Genomic DNA, 22,493 nt, shown 5'->3' with positions numbered 1-22,493 from the left:
TCCAAGGCCAGCGGATTTCAGCAGCATTAAAGGTGTTTCCTTCCCTGTTTCCTACAGTAGCTTGGCAGCACTGGTGGGAATGGCCATCAACACGCAATGATATACTGTGCAGCGGAGACCAGCAAAGCCAGTCAGCCTGCCCTACTGCTGCTGGGACAGCCAGGAGTTCAGGGGGCTGAGCACCCAGAGGAAGGCACTCAGCATTTGGCAGGATCAGGCTCAAGCGCTCAGCAGAGGTGGTGCACTGGCAAAGGTGAGATAGCATCTCCTCTGCTATCAGAGGATGCCAGACATGGCCTGTTCTCTTGGGCCTGGGGCCAAGGCCCAGGGCTTAGCCAAGTGCAGACAGCAAATACTTGGCACCTAGATACCAGCACTCAGGGAATAGGCAAAGTGCCCACTGACCCCAGTCACAACAAACCCTAATCTCCCTTTCAGGGGCAAACGAGGGAAGCGAGAAGAGGCCTGGCCAATGCCATGGGGTGGGACTGGTGCTGGGCAGAGGTAGCCCAGGCAGAACCCAGAGAATGGCACCCAGACAGGACTAGCAGGAACACAATGGGGACCTTCCCTGAGCTGCAGCCAGTGCTAAGCGGTTCTGCTGCTGCATGCTGTAGAGTGTGTGTGTGCTGGGGAGTGGCACCTTCTCTTCCACAAGTGCCCTAGGCACAGCGATGGGGCTGCCAGCGCCCAGGTATACCCACCCCTGGTGACAGGCGCTGCTCGGAGAAGTGGCTGAATCAGGGGAACACGTAACTTACTCTGGGGCGGGAGGAGGGTGGAACTTAAACTCAGATGTTCCGTGGGGGACAGCTCATCCTTTTTCCCCCCAACACCCCTGCCCCGCACAGCTGCTGCCACCGCATACATGCATCCTGCTCAGGCCAGATGGTGTCTATATGAGAGTGCAGAGCTGGCCATATCTCCCCCAGCAGATCTGCTCCTCGGGGCATGCCCCGGTGTCTTGGCAGCTGGCTGGAGGGTTTCAATACAAGCATTCCCTGCTCTTTGCCCTGGCAGTGCAGCTGAGCCAGCCCAGCCCAGGGACAGCCAGTGGAAGTCAGACTCACTCTGGCATCATAGACTTTAAGGCCAGAAGGGACCATCGTGATCATCTAGTCTGACCCCCTGCACATCAGAGGCCACAGAACCTCACGCACCCACTCCTGGAATGGGCCCCTAACCTCTGGCTGAGCAAGACAGAGAATCCATCGTTTACTCTAGTTCAAACCAGTAAGTAGTGTGGGGCCCAAAACTGGACCCAGTACTCCAGATGAATGTCTACCCCAAGGAAAGCCAGGCCTTGCTTTATCAGCCAGTGTCTTGCCCAAGTCTTCTATGTGCTCCTCAAACGTTCATCAAATTCCACCTGCAAACCATTATTCTACTGGTCACAGCCAAACTGACCATGTGACAAGGGTATTAAGGCTGCAAAGCCAAGCAGCCCAAAGTCAGAAAACGCTGGAATGAAGGCTGCCTCTGCCCTTTGCCCCCCTGGTAACATGATCACACACACACCCCTGCCTCAGTCAGTGCACCGAGACCTGCCCTGGGGATGAACCACAGCTGTGCAGTGATCTGTAGCACCCCTGCTTTTGACCTCAATCTCTCTGTGCCTCTGCTCCTTGTCTGCAAAACAGGGATCATAACACTCCCCCCACCCCCCAGGGGCTGGGGAAATAATTTCATTGACATCCGTTCCTTACTGCTTGGGAAGCACTTGGAGAATAAATACTGCAATGAGAGCCACAGAAAAGCCCAGGAGGAAATAAAATTTGGTCTTCAGAGGAGGGGTTGAGCAGTGTGCAGTAAATGAGGCCTGGGGCCAGACCCGGAGCAATGAAGATAAAAGGAAATATTGCCTAGCTGCTCGTTCAGAGAGTGGCGTGTGTCCTGTGCACTGGGCGAGGGGGGCGCTGTGGAGAACACAGCACGTTCACGGCATTAAAACACGATACCAGAATACACACGTACAAGGGGACCAAATTAGGGTTGCATAGACAAGCTTAGTCCTGGCGCTTTTAACTCGATTCTGCAGCCTTTCGCGTGGCTGTGTGGGGACGGATATGGCTGCTGTATCATTTCTGATCAGCGCAGCCCGCTCGGCAACACTAGGTCTTAGCTCAGACTTAGCAATGGCATCAAGTAGGAGTCTCCAAACATGCTCTGAACCTTTGCCTGTCTCTGGCTCTCTCCTAACACCGCCAACAGCTCATCCCACAAGCTCCCCACGGACCCCACTGCAGCTGAAGGCTAGTGGCCGCACTATCTGTTCTGCCACTAGCAGCACTGCCAGGTCTGGAGCAGCAGTCCGCCACTCTTCTGAACAGCACCGACGCATGCGCTTTAGGTGATGCGTGTGCTTCGGTGCTTTGCTGAAGAGGGATGGCCGGATGCACACGCTTCGCTGCTTTGCTGAAATGAGGCTTTGCAGTGTTTGTTCAGCCCCGGCAATATCAGAACAGCATTTCACAGCAGCAGGGCAGGGGCCTTTGGCCTCATCTCCGTACAGCACCGAGAGGCCAGGCCAATAGTGATAGCATGCTGGCACTTTGGCAAGACCCAGCGGTATCACATGCCTGGCTCTTCCCACCCCCGGCCCCCACTGCCACATTTGCAGTGCACGACCTTTATAACTGTCCGATCTCCCAACGGCTCCCTTGACTTTGCTCAGTCCTTACAGGGCACTAGGGAGCAGGGCCGCGCCCAGCCGCTTCTCTCAGCCTACCTGCACAGGGGCCTCACTGCCCGGGAGCCTGGCCCAGCCAGTTCTCCTATATACAGGACTAGTCTCCGGGTCCAGCTGGTGTCCGGGGGGGGAGGTAGGGGTTTAGGGAGAAGGGCTTTTCAGCATGAGGTCATGGTGAAGGCACAAGGCTGGGAATCAGGACTCCTGGGTCCTCGTCCCAGATCTGCATCCGACCTGCTGTGCAATCCTGGGCCTCAGCTTCCCCAGGTGTAAAACGGGGGTGACAGTTCCCCATCAACCCCTCTGGGGGGAGTGAGTCACTCCCGTCTGTGTAGTGCTTGGAGACCCCTGGACAGCAGGTGCCAGCAAAGGGGCAGGATTGTGTTATCAAATCTCCTTAGTGACAGTGAAACAATGGGGGGAAAGGCAAAAACTCTGGGAACTGGAAAGCGCTGTCCAGCTGGGCTGGCCGTTTCCCTAGAGGCATGAGTCAGAGTCTTGATGCCAGTCCAGGGCTGGGTCCAAGGCAGGTGCAACGCGGGACTCACACACACAGTGGAACTAACTCGGGCTGGAACCTGCACACCACGCTGTCCATACGATGCACCAACCCGTGTGACACAGGCATGGAAGGGCCCCTTGCCACAGGTCATACGCCAGCCCTGCCCCACTGACAGCTCAGCAAGTGGATGGCTGACAGGCCAACATGCCACTTTCACTCCCCGCCCCGCCCCTCTCCACCAGGGTCAGGCCAGACCCCGCCCCGTCTAGCTTCAGGGAACCTCATGGCATCTCGCCTTGGGTCATACACAGGGCACGTGGTGCCCTCACATCCCAGTCACCCCCCGAGCCGGTCTCTGCCCTGCAAAGTCTCTTTGGCAGCAGGGGGCCAGTAAGGGTCCGCCACCATGCAGCACAAATGCTACGAAAAGCTACCCAGACAGGGCCCCTTGGCAATGGGCCTCATCCAGCTGGGGAGGGCGCCATGGAGCACCCCCCGCACACACACCCCCGTGGACCTTAAACAACCAGCTCTCCCAGGGGCTGGGCCTCAATCCAGATCTCCACAGGGCAGCACCGAGAACCAGCCCCAACAGCCCTGCATGAGCAGAATTCAGCCCCCGCCCTGGACCCACAGCAGCTCAGAGCACTCAGCCCAGGGCCCCCAGGACAGCCGTTAGGCGCAGAGAGCAGGCCAAGCCCTGCCCCAAGGCCAAAGCAATCGCCCCTAGCGCCCTGCTAGCTCCCCCAGCTCCGGTGCACTCCCTTCGCCCTGCCACAGCGTGGCTCCGTCTCAGCTGCCCACGAGGCTATTCTCTGCCTCAGGCTTTGGCCCCATGCTTAGCACATTCCTCCCAGATCAACGTTACCTAATTTATCCACAGCTCCTTCTCTGCACGCACTCAAAATAGCAGCCGCCGCGGAGAAAGAAGGGGGGAAGCCCCTAACATTACCAAAATAAACAGTCCAGCGCCTGGGCGTCCGTCAGGCGAGGGGCTCACACCGTATGCTGGAGCGGCCTGGGGGGGGCCTGCTCCTGCTCACCCTGCAGTCAGTGGCAAAAGCCCCATTGAGTTCAGCAGAAGCAGGATCGGACCCTTTGAATTTAAACATTCCAGGGTGGGAAGAGAACTCAAGTCCTGACTCCCAGACCACCCTGCTCTAGCCCCCAGTCACACTCCCAAACCACCCTGCTCTAGCCCCCAGTCACACTCCCAAACCACCCTGCTCTAGCCCCCAATCACACTCCCAGACCACCCTGCTCTAGCCCCCAGTCACACTCCCAGACCACCCTGCTCTAGCCCCCAATCACATTCGCCCCCCAGAGCCAGGACAAGAACCCAGGAGTCCTGACTGCTGGGCCCTGCTCTAGCTGCCCTTGGAGATGGGGAAGCTAAAAAGAACCCTGGACTCCTAGAAAACCAGTCCAGGCTCCCAATGGAAATGGGGCCCAGTAAGTTGGATCCGGCCAAGGACCAGCGGGGAGCTCTGTGCAGGGTCACAGCACCCATGCCATGGTGCCAGCAAGACTCAGCTTGCTGGCTCTGAAGGTGATGTGGGGGCAGGGGCGTGGCGGGGGCCGGTGCTGCTCCGCAGCGACTCATCTGGATGAGTTAGGCACATTGCTCAGGTGACTCGGAGGCCCCAGGATTCCTGCTGGCTGCCAAGATGCCCCCCACCCCTGCCCCCCACATCAGCCTCAAAAGTTTGTACCACAAACAGCATCAGGCTTCCCCAGCTCTGCTCAGTCTGCCTGGGGGCGTGAAGCTGGCAGAGGTCTCCGACCGCTCTCTGGGGAGCTGGGCAGTGCCATCCCTGCCCTCCCCACTAACGCATCTGCTCTGACACTTGCAACCACATCCCACAAGCCAATGGGCACCCTGCCCCAGCGAGGCCTTTGGAGAGGCACCAAGGATGCTGGGAGAGGAGGGAGGACAAGCAGCCCATGTACGCAGGGGTGAGGAAGGCTTGAAGGAGGGCACACAGGCTGCATGGTGACCATGGCTCAGTGGTCTTAAACCCACCGTGCGGCCCAAAAAGGTGCTGGAAAGAGCCACCCCGGGGCAAGGGCCATGGGTGCAGGGATCAAGAGGGTCAGGTACTGGCCAAAGAGCTGGCAGAGTCCATGTGCCAGAGAGAGAAGAGGAACCCGGATCAGATGCCAGGGACCAGCTGGCCATGGGGCTGCGGGGGAAAGCTCCTCCCTGGAAGGAAATGCCCATGGAAAAAGAAGCAGAAGGAGTTGGTTTTATCGTTAACTCTGTGACTAGGAACACAGCCCAGCAGGGTAGGAGGCTCCTGCATGGACTCCAACAGCTGGCACAAAACAGCCATCGCAAGGGTCCATCCCCCACCTCCAAGGGCAGCTAGAGCAGAGAGCTGGGAGGCAGGACTCCTGGGTTCTCTTCCCAGCTCTGGGAGAGCAGTGGCATCTAGTGGTCAGAGCAGGGGACTGGGTGCCAGGACTCCAGGATTCTCTTCCCAGCAAACCCAGCAAGTGGCTGTGAGCAGAGCGATGCGAGAGGCCATAGAAATACCCGGTATGTGCATTATCCCAGGAGAAGGGCAGGCCCAGACCCCTGGCTGATTGAGGGGGTCCTGGGGCAGGCAGGTATGAGCCCTAAGTCCATCCAGGTTTGCTTTGGAGCAGGCGCTAGATAGCTTCCAGGCCTTGGTGGTTCTGAGCCAGCGAGCAGCGTGTGCGCAGAGCTCAGCCCAGGCCTGACAAACTCACCACACCCCAGAGGTCACAGCTGCTGTCGCTTCTCTCACAAACCAACTCTAGATTCATCAGCCTTTGCCAAGGGCCTCTCCTGGGTGGCAGCCAGCTGAGACAGCCACCACCACCTCCAAGGGCCAGAGGCAGCTGCCTGCCTGCCTTGGCAGCAGGAGAAACACCAAAGCAGGGGCAGAAGGAGAGGAAAGATGAGGAGGGGAGGGGAGGGCAGAGCAGAGCAGAGAGCTCTGGGGAGCTCCATACAGCACCAGTCCCCCCCAAGCCCTGAGCTCCCAGTTCAGCTAGAGATGCCTAGATACACGCATCCCTCAGCCTGCCCCGGGTGCACCCAGCCTGCCCGCACGGCCTGCCCCACCTGCCCCACGTGTGGAGGCTGGGAAGGATTAGATTACCATCGGCAGGTGTCAGTTTCACCTAGAGTAACTAGATAGCAAGTGTGAAAAATCAGGACAGGGAGTGGGAGGTAATAGGTGCCTATATTAGACAAAGCCCCAAATATCGGGCCTGTCCCTATAAAATCGGGACATCTGGGCACCCTAATTTCACCGCACACAGAAGGGGAAAACATTTCCATTGACCATACGCAAATGTCACAGAGAGGCAAAGGAAGACGAATGCAGCCAGCGAGCTAGAGTTTGGTCTAAGGCGATTTACTTTGTCTGTTTCCACAGACGATGCTGAGGCGTTTTAGCAGCTTTAACTCTGTGCATCTCAAGGCCTATCTGTAAACAACTGCCTGATGCGCCCATAACTTCCTGCACCTGTGGAAGTTTAAATCAATAAACATAGAAAAAAATGTTTGACAACAAACATGAATATTAGCCATCAAAATTACTAAAGCCAAGTCCAATTCTCCCAAGCCCCCTCCAGTCTGCACAGCGATCCTGGATCATTCCATAGCCAAGAATACAACACCTCCAAGACCATCCATCTCCCCGGGCCAAACCAGGTGCAGCAGCTGGCATAGCCTCTTCTGAGCTGGCCAGCAGGAGGCGCTACTGAAGGTGCATGACTCTCTCACACAGTCTGAAATACAGACGGCCACAGGGTTAATTGGTTTAAGGTACCTTTTATCATAGCCCCGGGGGACTGAGGCCTGTGCTCTCCCCATGAGAGTCTCACTTCCATTGCACTCCAGGTTTGCTCACAAATACTGGGCTCGGCTGGTTTGTTACCAGAGAGTCTCTTGCCTTTGGTGTACAAAGGAAAAGCCAGACAGAATCCTGGTTTCCCCACAAGCCTTTACACAGAGTCTGCACCAGGGCAGAGGTGCAGCACTCGACTGAGTACATCAGACCCACAGCAGTGGGGCCTCCAAAGGCATTTCCCATTGCCCTGCCCTGCCCTTCGCCCTAGAGGAGGGCACTCAGAGAACCCCAGCAGGACAAATGGACTATCACTAGTCACCCAAAATCACTGTGCCCAGCTCTCGTGGCAGAAGGCGTGCTGGGTGGATTCTCACAAACAGATATGGAATCAGCCCCCCACAGCAGCAGCCGCTCCCCCTGCAGCTCCCAGTCTGGGCACTGTGGGGCTGGGAGTTAATGAGGAAAGCAGGAGCACTGAGCATTCTCTTGGCAAGGGCGGAGCTGAGTCTCCAAACCATGCTCCAAGATCCAGCTCCCAGGCTGCGTCCTAGGCCACATGGCACTGGTGGGAGCTACCACTGGGCCCTGTGCTTCCAGCCTGACCTGAGCACGGGACCCCTGGAGCTTGGTATTCCCCAGGCATCCCTGTTCTAGCTGCACATCGGAGCAATCACATTGTAAACGCAGCGACTGCACTGGGCTCAGACGGCTCCATGAGCTGCTGAGAACAAGAACTCACAGCAAGACATGGCCCCCTTCGGTGCAGCCCACGAGCCCGCCCCCCCATCCGTGCAGATTCCCTCTCTGCCTGCCTTGGGCTGGCCCAGCATGGCAGCTGCTGGGGCAGGATAGACGTGGTGGCACACGAATGCCTTTCTGCATGTCGTGTTCCTTCTCCCAGCCCAGCTGCAGGTTCCACGCCATGGATTCCCCAGCCCCGAGAGCCCCGCATTCGGGTTGCCACAGCCCCAGCCAAAGCCCCTGAAACCCTGCCGTCTGCTCCAATTTCTGGCATCCACCCTCCCCACCACGCTCACACCCTGTTCAGCGAGGGGAATGGCAGGCTTTGACACAGCTCGCCTGCTCACCCAACATTCCTCCCCTCACCTTTCCCTGGCCCCCCAGCCAGGGAGGAGCCGTAACCCCTTTCTACACGGGGGCAGCGGGATGAAGGGGCGATCAGCGCCCCACGGGCTGACATGAAAAACTCTTCACACACGCCTGCAGCCCACAGGAATGTCCTCACACCAGCCAGGAAGGAAGGAGGGGCGGCCTGGGAGCCCCAGCTTAACCTCCGAGCCCACAGCTCGCCACCCCATCTTCTGTAAGCACCAGCCCTCCTACATCATTCCCCCCCCACCCCGCTCTTTTAGGAGTCTGGCCCTCCCCAGTTTCCACAGTGAAAGGGACTCTCTCCTCAGCCCCTTCCCATCACCATCGCTGGCCCTTCCCTCTTGGGAGGGAGGGGACCCCCACTGTCAATCTAGGGACAGCCATGAGGCACAGAGGTGACTGCGCTCTGTGGGCTCAGTTCTGGCCAAAGGAATAGGGGAGCAGGGCCTTTCTAGGGATGGGCATGGGGGGCCCCAGAGGGACCCAGCTGGCAAGCACTGGCCCCCCGGGTGCCCCCTGCCCCGCAGGCACTGCTTCCGGGCACTGTGATGGCATCTCCTTCATCGCAGCAACCTATAAAAGCTCAAGACCTGAGCTGGGAAAAGAACTAAACATTAGCTGTCCAGGGGTCTGCCCAGGGTGAGCGGGGGTCTCCCGGCAGGGAGGGGTCACTACAGAAGGGGGCCTGGGAGCAGCAGGGCTATAGTGAAAGGTCAGGGTCAGAGCCAGCCCCTCCCCCCCACTCTACTGCTGCAGCCCTGCCACCCACAGCCCATGGGGTACGTGTCTCTCTGCACACAGGCAGGCTGGCCACAAGGACACACCCACACCCACAAGACATCAGACCTTCCCTCTTCCCCGTGCAGCCAGGGCCAGACTCTGCTCGCCCTGGCATAGGGTCAGACTGGAGCTGGGGCATTTACACCAGGCCCAGAGCCTGGCCTGGCCCCCAAGGGGCGTCTGGCAACTAGTCACAGGGACACATTAATTCAATAACTGTGCTGTCTGCTCCCGCGTGGACAGCTGAGTAACAGGGGCATCAGAGTCCTGGCGGTGCTGGACGAAGGGTCCAATCCTGCCCCTTGCTTACACCTGTTAGTGCTCAGATGCTACGGGTGCTTTGCCCGCAATTCCCCCTTGACCAAAGTTCCCTCTTCGCTCCTCCACACCTCTGCAGCTCGAGCCATCAGGCCAGAAGTGACCAGCATGATGGAGCCTGACCTCCCGCCTAGCACAACTCGAGAAGCCTCCCACGTGATCCCGCCCTGACCTCCTGGTGGAGCCAGCGCAGAGCTCGGAGGAAGACTGGCCACGTGCTGGAGAATCCCCCACATCCCAGGCCAGTAGGCCCCTCGCCCTTAAACATTTGCTCTTATTTCTAGTTTGAAGGTGTCTGGCTTCAGCCTGCAGCCACAAGCAGGATTATACCCTGCCAGGGGGCCTGGCGGGCTGTCCTGTGTTGGGGTTGTCAGCAGCAGAATCCCCCTTCCCAGGCAGTTTGTTTCAATGAGACCATCCTCATTTCTCCAGGAGATGAGAACGCAGGGAGAACTCCCAGGGGCACAGTTCTCCTCTCACACCACGGAGATTCTGAGTTACTCTCGATTTACTCCCAACACAAGTGAGAGGGGAATCCAGCCCTGCATCCAGCATCGCCAGCTCTCGCCATTTAAGCAGGAGCCTCACAACACTGCAAGTTACTCTTAAAGCCCCAGCTCCTGGAGTCATGTGAATACCTGAGAATTTCTGTTTTCATTTTTAAACAAAAAAAGTTTCTAGCCCAAATGTTAGTGGAGAAAACATGACCAGAGAGTGACTGAAGCTCAGAAGGCAAAGAGAGAGAAGCCCTACATTTACTTCAATAAAAAAAGTCTTATGATTTTTAAGCTAGTCAACTGGCTCGGGATTTTGAATGCTTGGGGTTGGTGACACTGAGTATCCCCACCCTGCCCACGCCACATGCCAGCAATCACCTGGCGGCACTTGGCCATGCCACGGGTGTGCCAGTTGATTTCCCTGCTGTGTGTGGCATTCCTGTTGCTGGACTGCGGCTCACAGGGCCTACATGGAGGCTTGGCAGATGGGCACAGCGGGAGCAGGCATACCAAAAGGGCAGATGGTGGCCTGTGTTGCGTGCCCATGAAGGGGAGCCAGTGGGTGGTCCAGTGCCCACGGATTCCCCTCAATGGCCTCCCCATCACAGGGGCTGAGAGAGCTGTCTGCTTTGCCATTAGTCCCTCGGCTCCCAGCACAACAGGGCCTGGAGCTCTGTGTGGGGTTCCTAGGCGCTACCGTAACAGAAATACTAACGTGGAAGAGGACAAGCACAGGAGTGAAGGAGGGTGCTGGGGGAGGGGGCTGGAGTGGAGCCGGGCATGTGGGGCTCCACACTGCTGCTAGGAGCCTGCCTTGGCCTGCACCGCAATACACACGGCCAGAGCCTTCTACATCGCTCAGCCAGACCAACAGGGCAGCCCCACGTTACCCTCCCATTGTGACATCAGCAGCATGACATCACCACCCACAGCCATGACATCACTGTCTGCAGCTCCCCATCCATCTCTCCCAGAGATCTGCATGGGAAAGTCCCTGCGGTGCAGTGGGACAGCGCAGCTGACTCATTCATCCCCAGCAGGCTGGGAGCCCAGAACCAGGGTGCAGGCACTCACAGAGCCCCGGGCTTTACTGCTGGCTTTTCCACTGCATTTCTGACACACTTTCAGCCCCGGCCCCACCTCACCCCAGCTCCTCAAAGCAGCAATTGACAAGAGGGGAGAAGGCAAGTGGGAGCGCTCCGACAACCGCCTCATTTGGAAAATATCTCGGCTCCTACAGCCCAAGTTCCAGGCATATTTCTCAGCCACTGTCAGCTTTAATTTGGTCCAAGAATCCCGGGTCTGTGGTGCAAAGGAGAACACAAGCAAGACAGAGGAAGAGGGGAGAGCAGGCAGGGGGAGGCCCGGAGGCCAGCCGAAGAGACGTGTGTTTGTGCACCTCCCAGACACACGGCTGCCTCTGCCACTTAGCAAACAACTGAGACACCCAGTGTGCACCTCCTCCCCCACTGCACCCCCGCCTGATGGGCACCGTTGCTCCCAGCCTTTTGGGGCGGCTCCATCTGCCGGTGACGCCAGGACTGGCCGCCTTTCAGCAAAGGCGAGCCGCCATTAAGAACCAGCAGCACCTAGTGCAGAGGCACCAGTTACTAAGCTGGATCCAGGGCTCCCCAAGCACAGGCTGTGGGTTCTTGCTGAGACTCCTCTGGGGGCCTATGGGATGACACCCAGAGCTGGAGCTGGCATTGGCCACCCACCGTGGCTGCTTGCAGGTCATTTCCACCTCCTGGTTAAAAACCAAGTGAGCCAGAGCCCAGCGCTGAAGCCACCAGCACGGAGCCAGTCCCCCCGCGGTAGCAGAAGGCAGGTGCTTGGGGCAGCACCATGCACTGCTCTATAGCTCCCCCTCTGGCCACTTTGGGAACTGCATTAGGCCACCGCTGGCAGGATAGCATGTCAGTGTCTGGCAGGGTGTTGGGGGGCAGTAAACACCTCTGGGGAGGGAGGTGTCCTTGGGAGACACCTGATGGGAATAAGATCCTGGATTCCCCAGCCTTCCTCTCCCCAGAGAGACTATACCTCATCTAAAGCTGTTGGAGCTGAGCGGTGGGAAGGGGTGGCCAGCTGGAAGCCTGACCTCAGCACATCTCCTAGCCCAGGCTCTCCCCCGCAGGGCTCCAGCCCTGTAACTCAGGGCATGTCTACACAATTACTGCAGTGGACCATGTCCACACTACCCTCCTTCTGTCTATAGTGTACGTCCGCACCAGGAGCACTTCCACCGACTGAAGAGGGGCAGTGTCGGGGGCTGAGAGCCCGGGCTCTTGGCTTCCTGCTAGGAGCCTGGCTGCCCTCACCCGGAGCACGGCAGCTGCCTGAGCTCGGATCTCTCTGCCAGGAGCATGGCAGGCTCCAGACACTGATCTCCCCACCAGGAACCCAGCTGCCCCCTGGGCTCTCGGCTCCCTGCTTCCCACGAGGAGCACGTCAGCCACCCAAGCTCCAGGCGCGGAGCTCCCCGCTGAGCGCAGCCTGGGTTCTTGGAGGCTGCTGTGCTCCCAGAGTAGAGCGGAGAGCCGGGGTTTCTTGTCAATTTCATGGCTCTGTGTGGAGCTGTGAAATTGACAAGAATGACAGCAGACAACCACTGTAAGGCCTTGGCTACACTTACCAGCTAGTTCGACGGCTGGAAATCGAAGTTCTGGGTTCGACTTATCGCGTCTAGTCTGGACGCGATAAGTCGAACCCGGAAGTGCTTGCCGTCGACTGCGGTACTCCAGCTCCGCGAGAGGAGTACCGCGGAGTCGACGGGGGAGCCTGCCTGCCGCGTGTGGACCAAGGTAAGTTCGAACTAAGGTACTTCGACTTCAGCTACGTTATTCACGTAGCTGAAGTTGCGTACCTTAGTTCGAATTGGGGCGGGTAGTGTAGACCAAGCCTAAGTAACCCGCAGCCTCCACACCGACACTGCGCCGCCCTAACGACACCCACAGAAGCCCTGCTGCTCTCGTGGAGGTGTGATGTCGGTGTAGTAGGGAGCACGGCTGCAGTGTGGACACTAACATACTCAGTGTATAATAACTGTAGTGTAGATTAGGCCTCAGGGTCTTTCTACTGCCCCCGACAGCCATTTCCACCTCTGCAGGGCCCCGCTCCCTGCAGCTCCCTGACAGCTCTCCTGGCTCGCAGCCCCACCCAGCACAGGGTTTCCAGAGAACAGGCATGGGGGCTATCCCAGTCTCCAGAAGGGGTCTGCGGTGGCAGGACCAGCCCCACATTCTCTAACCCCAGCTAGGGAGAGATCCCTGAGGGAGGGGGTGGCGCAGGGGGGCAAGAAAACATGGGGTGGTTTGCACCTGAGCACAGGACTGGAACCTCCAGTCAGGGATCCTCCAGGCAGCTCAGAGCCCTCCTTCTGGGGGGAAGCTCCCTGACTGCAATGGCCTAGGCTGGAGGTTAGAGGCGATTCCAGGGACTGGGCTTTAGCTTCACGAAGAAGCCAGCACATTTCCCAGGGATTGTCTGACGAAGCGCGCTGCCTGGTCCCATCCGAGGGCAGCAGGTCTGCATGCTCCCTTTTGGCTGCTAAGCTGTGGCCAGATCAGGGTCCCAGGAGCCATCCCACAGCCTGGGCTCCCTCCCACTGAGGTCCCAGGAGCAGACTGACTCCAGCGTCCTGGGCTTCCTGCAAGAGTGCCGGGGAGAGATTCCTGTATTGTATAAATACTACAGTGGAGTCACTCAATCCCTGTTCTATTTAGAGCCATGTTTACAATCCTGCCTCCCCCTCCTCGCACTTCCTCTCCCCCTGCCATCCCATCCCATCTCCAGTCCCCTCCCCACCCCCTTCCCAGGGAGGAAGGAGCAGATCCCACCCCCTGTGGACCCTCTGCTTTGAGAACAAGCCTGGGCAGGTGTGTGGGGGTGGGGTGGAGGATATCTGCCTGTCACATGATCCTCTCCCATTCAGCTGCTGGGGAATGTGGCCCCTCTGCTGTCGGTGGCCATGTGCACTATTCGCACACCCGCCCTGCAAGCCCCCTCCTCATTCCCCTTCCAGTCCCAGCACACACAGTCTCCCCAAGTCCCTAGGGATTCCTCCACCCTACCACCCAGAGTCCCCACACACTCGCTGCCCAGCAGAGCCCTGGACCAGCCCTGCTCCTGCTTCCACCCCCCAGTCCGGCCCACAGACAGGTAAGTGGCCTACTTCTTAAGGACAGGGCCAGCCAAACAGGGCCTGGGAAGAAGGACACCTAGGTTCTATTTCCAGCTATGCCACTGACTTGCAAATCCCCTCCCCATTCTGTGCCTCACCTTCCCCATCTGTGCAATGGGGTGGGAGAGACCAGGTCTCATGTGGGGAGGTGGGAGCCTGCGATGGAGTATGCTAGATGGGGCAAGTCATCAGCCGCTCCTGAATCTGGGGCCGGATGGGAGCAGCTTCCCACTGGGGAGAAGGCAGCTGCAGCCAGGCTCCGCTGCCCCAGGCTGGGGGAGGTCACAGGTCAGACAGCCAGGCCCAGGGCAGGGGGCTCGAAAAGAGTGCAGCTACCCAGCATGCACTGCTCCACCTGGTCCAAGCAACCTCTGCCCACCATCACCTGCCTCCAGCTCTATATTCTGTGCCCTTGGGCCCCTGCCAGCGCCCCCAGGACTACTCCAAGAGCCAGGCCACCCCTGGGTATCGTGTCCAGTGCATGGCCAGGGCTGCAGCACCAAGTTCGACAGGCTTTCGCCCATTCTGCAGCAGGCGGGCCCCCTGGATAGGGGTGCCCCACACCCCCGAGATGGGCAAGCTCGCGGAATCACCCTTCAGGAACAGGCTCAGGAGTCTCTCAAGCTGCCTGCATTTTCTCAGAGCCTGCGGACTCTCAGACACAAAGCTGTCCATTGTTACCCATGCAGGCCTGGGCCGTGTGGGTGGAGAGCAGGCAGGGCAGACTATGTAACAACCTTCAGAGCCCCCAGAGGTCTCCTGCACTGAAGATCTTCCGGTGGAGCCCAGGGCTGGGATAGCTGAGGCCTGTGGGTGCGGACTGAGGGGCACCAGCANACCAGCAGGGCTGGGGGGGGGGGCAAGGCTGGGATAGCTGAGAGGCAGCAGGTCAGGACTGAACAGCATCAGTGGTGCTGAGTGGGTGCAGTGTCTACACAGCACCATACCCAGCAGTGGTAGTGATGCCCAGTGGGAGTAGTAGAGGGCACTATGGGGAGCTGGCTCTTGCCAAGGGCCCAAAAATACTCTGGGCAACTTTCACCCAACTTGGCTTCCCTGCCCCTCAAACACGCAGCGAAACCCAGTGCTCCATGTGCAACAAACAGCGGCCCGGCACCCAGACCACGCTGGGTCCCCTTGCCGCTGCCAGCACAGGGACCCCACAGCAGGGCAGCGTGGAGTGCCAGACAGCGCCTTCCCCAGCACAGGCTTCCTGGTCTGATTGGGGGAGGGAGCCAAGCTCAGCAGTGCCCTGCAGGGGCTGTTAACATGGGAGCAGCTCGCAGTACGGTCCCCACCTAACCTGGGCTAAATCACGGCGGTCAGTGCTTGTCCAGGGGAGAGGCAGGCTGCCCTGGGGGAGGCTGGCTGGGCAGGGGCTGCTGGAAAGGGGGGAGGGGCTGAGCAGAGACTCCTGGAAAGGGGCTGCTCCCTGCTGCTGGTACAGGACATTTTATCGTCTCCCAGCTGTGAGCAGGAGGGGGCAGCCCCGTCCCCTGGGGACCCCCAGCCTGCACGCTGCGGGGATGCCGTCCCGGCAGTGGCCTTCGCCTTCCCCTTGGCAGCCGGGGGTGGGGGAAAGGTTCCAGCTCCCTGCCCTGGCGCCCCCAGGAGCTGCCCAACAGCGCCCTGCCCTCCACAGCAGGACTGGCACAGCGGAGCGCTCTCCGTGCCAGCCCCTCGGCGGGTCCCTGCCTGGCTCCCTCCAGCCCGCTGCGCTAGGAGCCCCCAGCTCCAGGGAGACAGACCCTGGGCTGACTCCGGCTCTCCCCCAGGACGGGACCCCCTAGCCGGGCACCCCGGGCTCTGCGCCCAGCGCCTCTGAGGAAGCCGCTCCCGTCTTGCACCGGGGGGGCAGTGCCTTTATTTTAAGGCGGCTATTTTTACCGCGCCCGCTCCGAGCACCGGGGCTGGCTGCTGCGCGGGCCCGTCGGCTCCTACCCGGAGCTGGCGCCGAAGGAGGGAGCAAGGGCAGCGGCCACGTCCTACCGCCCGGGAGCCCTCCTGGGGGAGGCGCCCGCCGAGCAGGGGCCCCAGCCCTGCCCCACGCCGCTGAACCCCGCGGCCCCCGCTCCCTCTCGCACGGGACCACGCGGTCCCCACTCGCGGCTCAGCCGCTCCCAGCCCGCCGGGGACAGAGCCAGCGAGCACTGGCAGCCCCCAGCGCGGTCCTCCAGGCTCCAGCCCGAGGGGCCCCAGGCCAAGGGACCTGCGCGCCGGCTGCCGGGGGCCAACCTCCGCCCTCCCGCAGGGCTCGGGGCAGAGGCTCCGCGCAGACGGGAGCGGGGGTCCCCCGCCCAGGGACTTACCCGCAGGAGCGCAGCCAGCAGCAGCAGCGAGCAGTGCGCCCCGGGGAGCCGCTGCCGGGGACCCATGTTCCGCCTCGGGGCGCAGCCGGGTCAGGAATCAAAGTCCGTCGGGGAGCGCGGCGTCCTGCTCCCGGGATCCCGCCCGGCACTGGCCCGCACAGGGTCCGTCCCTTTGTCTGGCTGGGCCGCCGGGCGCCCGCTCCGGCCACTGGCAACTTTTCCCTTCGCCTCCCTCTTCCCCTGCGCTCTGCCCTGTCCCAGCAGCGCCGCTCGAATCTCGGCTCCTCTCTCCCGGCCGGCTGGCGGCCAAACCCGGCCTGGAGTCCGGACTCCGGAAGGGAGCTGGGCGGGGGAGGGGGGAAGGAGCCGCGGCCGGGGCAAATCAGGAGTGACTCCTGCTGGGTGAAGTCCCAGTCAGGCCCCTAGGAACGGGGGGCACATCCTGAGCAGGGGGCGAGCCTGATCCTGCAAACCAGGACACACCTGAGTGACTTCACCCTGCACAGTGAGGTTCCCAGCTCCTCCTGCCAGCTGAAGCCAGTGGTACACCAGGGGGCCTTCCTGCAGAACCACGCCCCTTTTAGTGTCTTGAGGTGGGCACCCAGAACCGCTAGTCACTTTGGAAGATCCAGGCCCATATCCAATGTTTCTGTCTCTTGCCATTGCATCACTGTATTTGGTGCTTGTTCTTAAATACCCAGCTCCTGGAGTCCTGGGATTGGGTGAGAATCTCACCTTCCAGTTTTTAAGAGAGTCAGTTCCTAGCCCTCTGTCCTGTGACCAGAGAAAAGCCTGAAAACTTGACCTGCAAAGGCTCAAACCACATGGCAAAGAACAACTTTGACGTACTTTGTACTATGTACTTTGACGTAACAACGACATACTTCCTGCTAGCTCTGGTGCTCACTCCCTTTCTGCACTGGCAGCTCAATAAAACTGCCCAGGTTCCCCTTTGTGTCACTTGAGGGATCTCAAGCCCTGGCACACGCTTTCAGACACGGACGCTGCAGGGGCCACTCAAGACAAAACAAACTGCTTTGGCTGAAATGTGGGAAATGTTCGGAGTCGCTTTAAAACAGTGCAAAACTGATCTCCTCACTGCTCCGGGTGCTGATTTCCCCATCGCTGGCAGGACCACGGCCCAGAGCTCATTATAGAATTGGTCCCTGGATCTGATGGTGCAGGTCTGACGGCAAGATCCATTTCGTGATCCTGCTTTGCTGAGCTTGGTGGTGGTACATGGAGCCAGGCTTGTGCAGGGTGGAGCAGGCAAAGCAAACATCATGTACAGCTCACCACAGAGTGCAGTTTTAATTTCCTGGGGGCACCGTTTCTCACAGTGACTGGCTGTTTTCCCATGGTTTCTTCCACAGGCCTTTTAATCACACCCTGCTAGGTCTCTCAGCAGTGGTAGCTGCTGGGTAAGTGAGCAGAGCAGGGAATATCTCCTGGGGGGATGACATGAGTGTGATATTGCCAATAGTGGGCACACGAACAACCTGTGTGTCAGGCTATGGGATGGGGCACTTGACCACAGCAAAGTTACTCCTGTGCACTGCTGCACCAGGAGATGCTGGGAACACTGTAGCCCCCACGGGTCTGAACCCAGAACTTTCTGCAGTAAAAGCATGGGCTGTTTCAGCTTGTGCTAAAGGAACCAACTCCATTAGCTGGCACCTGTAGTAGGCTCTTATCTTATGTGGACCAATCATTATGGGGAAACAAAGGTCAACACTCTGCCATTGTGTGTTACCATCAGGAAATTTGTGGCTCCCCCTGAAAGGACACCTGGCCCCACCTTTGGTAAGAATGGTCACCCCATTGCAGGCGCTGGGGGAGGGGGATGACGAGCCCTCAGGTGGCCCCAGCCCACAGCACAAACCACACATAGCAGAGCCGGCCCCTGGGAGAATGGAGCTGGGGAAATTAGCCCATGTCAGAGCCACACCCCTAGGAACCAGGCATGGGGTGCCCAGCTAGGCGCAGCCAGACACAGTGCTTCCCTGAGAGCTGAGGTTCCAGTTTGGTGAGCTGGGAACTCAGGTCCCCAGCCAGGGGAATGACAGAGGGACCGAACCCAGGGCAGGCACCAATCCCCGGCACTCGGCACCAGGCATGTGCAGCTCAGTACAAATCATAATGGAACAGCTCAGCTGGCTCCGTACAGGCCAGCGAGAGGCTCAGGCCGCGCAGCATATCACTGGCAGAGGCTGAGTCCATCATCCCCACTCTCAGTCCTGTGCTCAGTCCACTGATCCCAGCCCCAGAACAGCAGCGGCTGTGTGTCCGAGTCCCTGCAGCGCCGGGGCCGACCCCCGGACACCAGCAGACACAACCAAAGCCTTTTGCACCGAGCTTGGGGCCTGCTGCTGCTGAAAGCCCCGGAAACCAGCAGGGTCCCCAGTGTCCAAGAGCCCAGCCAGGCCCTGGCACTGTGCACGTGCGCCGCACTGTGGCCTGTGACTCACAGAGAGCGGGAGCAGCCGAGGCACCAGCCTCTCGCACACACACTGCCCTCTGTGCACACAAGCAGCAGTGCTGGGATTACAGCATGGACCCTTTGCTCCAGCAGAGACCTCCTTAGTCAAAGGAGAGGCTGCCTGAGCAGGGAGCTGTGGTAAGGGTTACCACCTCTCCCCAGCTGGCTGATACACATCTGAGCGCCTTGGCCCCGTCTCCCCAGCCGGAGCTCTGCTCAATGCCCAGTGCTACAGCAGATCCTGGTGCTGCATGGGGTCACGCTGTGGCTGCTTTAGCTAGGACATTCCTCCTGCCCAGCTGGGCTCCTTCATCCTACAGGCCACACGGGGAGGCAGCTGCAGCATGAAAGGAGGCGTGCACCACTGGGGAGCTGTGCCCATCTGCCATGCCATGGGGCACTGGTTAGTGCTCTGCTCACTGGGCTGCACCCAGGAGCCCCTCCCCCATGCACCATCAGACAGTGCCTGTCCAAAGCACTGTTCTCCATCGCAGGAGAGGATCCCCTAGCCCCAGGGACTTTCCTCCTCCCCTTTCAGTCTCCGGGGAGTGGGGGAGAGAAGGGGTGAGACCCAGTCCCTTCCCCCACAGGAGATAGCAGACAGAGCTGTACACGGCCCAGGGTTGCGCTTTGACATGGGAAGGATGCAGGATGTTTCTTGGCTCGGGGAACACAGGATTTGCCCTGCAGATCAAACCACTGCTCCTTCCAGTCTGGCGTGCGGCCTCCAGTCATGCCTGATGCCCAGCAGTTGGGAAAGCAATTCCCCCACCCCCGGACAATTGTGCAATGCAAAGGATCAGCCCTCAGCCAGTCTGGGGCCTGTCACCCTCAGGAGATAAGCAGGGAGGCTGGGAGCAGCAGGGATGGGTCTCTGTCACTGCTGAGCAAAAAGAACAGGAGTACTTGTGGCACCTTAGAGACTAACAAATTTATTAGAGCATAAGCTTTCGTGGACTACAGCCCACTTCTTCGGATGCATATAGAGCGAAACATATATTGAGGAGATATATATATACACATACAGAGAGCATGAACAGGTGGGAGTTGTCTTACCAACTCTGAGAGGCCAATTAAGTAAGAGAAAAAACCTTTTGAAGTGATAATCAAGCTAGCCCAGTACAGACAGTTTGATAAGAAGTGTGAGAATACTTACAAGGGGAGATAGATTCAATGTTTGTAATGGCTCAGCAATGCACCGTCTGTGCTAGGGGGTGCTGTCACACCGGGGGCAATGGGAGAGTCCCACAGTGTTGAGACCATGTGTCCTGGCCTATTTCCACCTCTGGTGAGGTCATTGTGTCTACTCCAGCATTTCAAAAAAATACAGTATCCGTCTTCACTTCCTGCCCCAAAGTGGCGTGCAGCATTGCTGTGTGCTGTTAACCATTCCACCCCAGAGGAGGCTACATTTCAGTGATGGGCCAAGCTATCACTTACCTATGTCAGGTATTTAATCAAAGCCCAGCATTATAATGATGAGCAAATAATTAACAACCAATAATCTGCTGGTTGAATCTTGGCTCCTTTTCCCACTTAGGAGACATCTCTGGGCAGATTACAACCACTGTGACTTCACAACCACTGTGACTTCATCCCATAATCTCATATTCTGCAAACCTCCTATCTGATTTTCACCCTCAGGATCCATGGCCGATAGCTGAAATTTCAGCTGTGATTGGCTGAACAGATCACATGGCCCTGTTCCCTCTCGCTGATCAGGTGAGCACGAGCAAATTAAAAATTCACTGGCCACACAGACAAGTCTTTGGAGAAGTTTGTGCTGCTGAAACTCAGCTCCTGGGACTTGCATGGACAGTGAGTGCAAAGAGGGTGTGGGCTTGGGCAAAGAGAGGTCTGTTGGACAGGCAAGTATGTGCTCCAGTTGTTCTACCATACATACACCACACCGGCTAGTGACCATGGTTCCTGACCCCTGCAGCCATCCGCTGACTCCGCCCCCCGCATTACAATTGCTGAGAAGCTCCTCACAAAGTCTGCCAGCCTGCGTGTTACAGGGAGCACCAGGGGCACTATATGGATTGTGACCAGTGGAAGCCTCGCCGGTTTGCTACAAAAAGCTGAGGTGGCTTTCCCATTCCCTCTGCACTATGGTCGTGGAGCCCATCAGATTTGCACATGAAACCCTCTGACCTGTCTGTCTCTGTGAACCCTGGCTCCTCCCCGGTGCAAACTGCTGAGCAGGGGAGGACAACCAGGGAACCCCACTGGCGTGTCTGAGGTTACTGCAGGCTCTGGGACGCAGCAGGGAGGTGCCCTGAGCCCCGTGCCATCCACGCCACACTGCCTAGTACTCTGGGGAAGGGGCGATAATGAACCTCTCTTCTTGGGGATTTTTAATTCCCTTTGGCTTTGTCCATCTCTGAAACAGGCCAATGACTCAACTTCTGCCTCTGCAGCTCTACCCCTCCCAAAGGCGCCTGTTCTGCTTCACCTCCCCAGCACCCCCCAGGTCTCTGCACACACACACACCCCCGGCGCGGGAGGGGCCTCCACCTCCTGTGTAACACCCTTGAACTGCAGAGATCCAGGTGCCATTAATGATTAACTCTGGATTTCCTGCATGAGGGACTGAACAGCCCCCTTTTGTACCAGCCCTGGGGGGAGCAGGGGGCAGAGGAGAGGGTGACCAGAGGGAAACTGCAGCAGGAGTAGCCCTAGGAAGCCAAACCCTTCTTCGGGCAAGGTCCCACACAGAGGGACCTGCCTCCACCTCCCGGCTCCTTGCATCCTGAGCTAATTCCGAGTAGTTGCTTGGCTCCTTGGCACATTCCTCTGGTCAGTTACAAGGGGCTGGCGGCTGTGTGGGTTGGGCCCAGGCACTCCCTCCCTCTCCCACACCCATTGCCGTGTGGAGCAGCCTGTGAAGCAGGGGGAGGGGGAACTGTCCTGCCCTGGTCCCAGCAGGCTGGGCCGAGGTGACCTTGTCTGGATTTCTGTGACTCACGCCTGTCTTGAGCTTCCCCCAATTGTTCTACAGGTTCCTTTGCCCCGACAGGGGAAGCCCAGCCTGCAATTCCACTGATTAGCAGCAAGGCCAGGCCTGTGCAGTCGCCCACCCCAGTGTAGTAGAGGCTGTGCCTCCCCGCCCTGAGCAATGCTGCTCCATCGTGGGGGGAGATGAATCTGCCACAAGTGGGTTACACGAGGGAGCACTGATTTCTGCCAAGTCACCCATGAGCGTGGAGTTCCACTGCCTCATAGCCTCTCTCCTCTGCCTCCCCAGCAGCTTCCCCCCACAGCACCAGCACTGAGCCCCCTGGCCCCAGCGCCTGCCCTGCCCAGAGAAGATCCAACCCTCCAAGGTGCTCCCAGCCTGGGTTTCTCTGGAGAAACATGAAGCCTACGTTGCACAGGGCAGGACAGGCAGCATTGAGCTGCCCCACTGGCCTTGCCCAGACGAGTGGGGCCGAGGCTCTTGCACGAGCTGCCCTGGGGGATCCCTCCCGCCACTCCCCAACTCGCTGCTGGCAGGCTGCTGCCCATAGGCACACCAATGCCAGGCAGCCACGCTGCGTGCTCCTGCCTAGAGCCTGGATTGGGAGAGTGCCCCACTCAGGGGCTGCTGGGCATGAAAGATGGCAGCGCAGTGGTGGAACTGGAAGGAGGGCGGGCTCTCTCAATGGGTTGCCAGAGCCCTTAAGAGAGAGCTGGCACCGGAGCTCCAGGTGTTTCACAGGCGGGAGATGGAGATGCACTGGCAGCCTGGGGTGCTGAAGGAGGACAAGAGCATCAGCGGTTAAAGGGTATGAGGGCAACAGCCTCCGGGACATCCCCGACA

General features: G+C 59.0%; 1 protein-coding gene across 1 annotated transcript in view; it reads right to left on the bottom strand.

Annotated features, from left to right (window-relative positions):
- HSPG2 (heparan sulfate proteoglycan 2) overlaps positions 1-16,278 on the bottom strand; it is a gene marked incomplete in the record, with an annotated part of 174,537 nt that extends 158,259 nt beyond the window's left edge. Inside the window, 1 exon segment of the mRNA XM_034753680.1 lies at positions 16,213-16,278. Coding sequence (XP_034609571.1) covers positions 16,213-16,278 — 66 coding nt within the window.
- Positions 16,279-22,493: the final 6,215 nt, after the last annotated feature.

This window comes from Trachemys scripta, chromosome 19 (assembly GCF_013100865.1).
Source record: "Trachemys scripta elegans isolate TJP31775 chromosome 19, CAS_Tse_1.0, whole genome shotgun sequence".
Lineage (NCBI taxonomy): Eukaryota > Metazoa > Chordata > Testudines > Emydidae > Trachemys > Trachemys scripta.
Note: the sequence above shows the minus strand (reverse complement) of the source record. Positions and strands in the feature narration are given on the sequence as shown.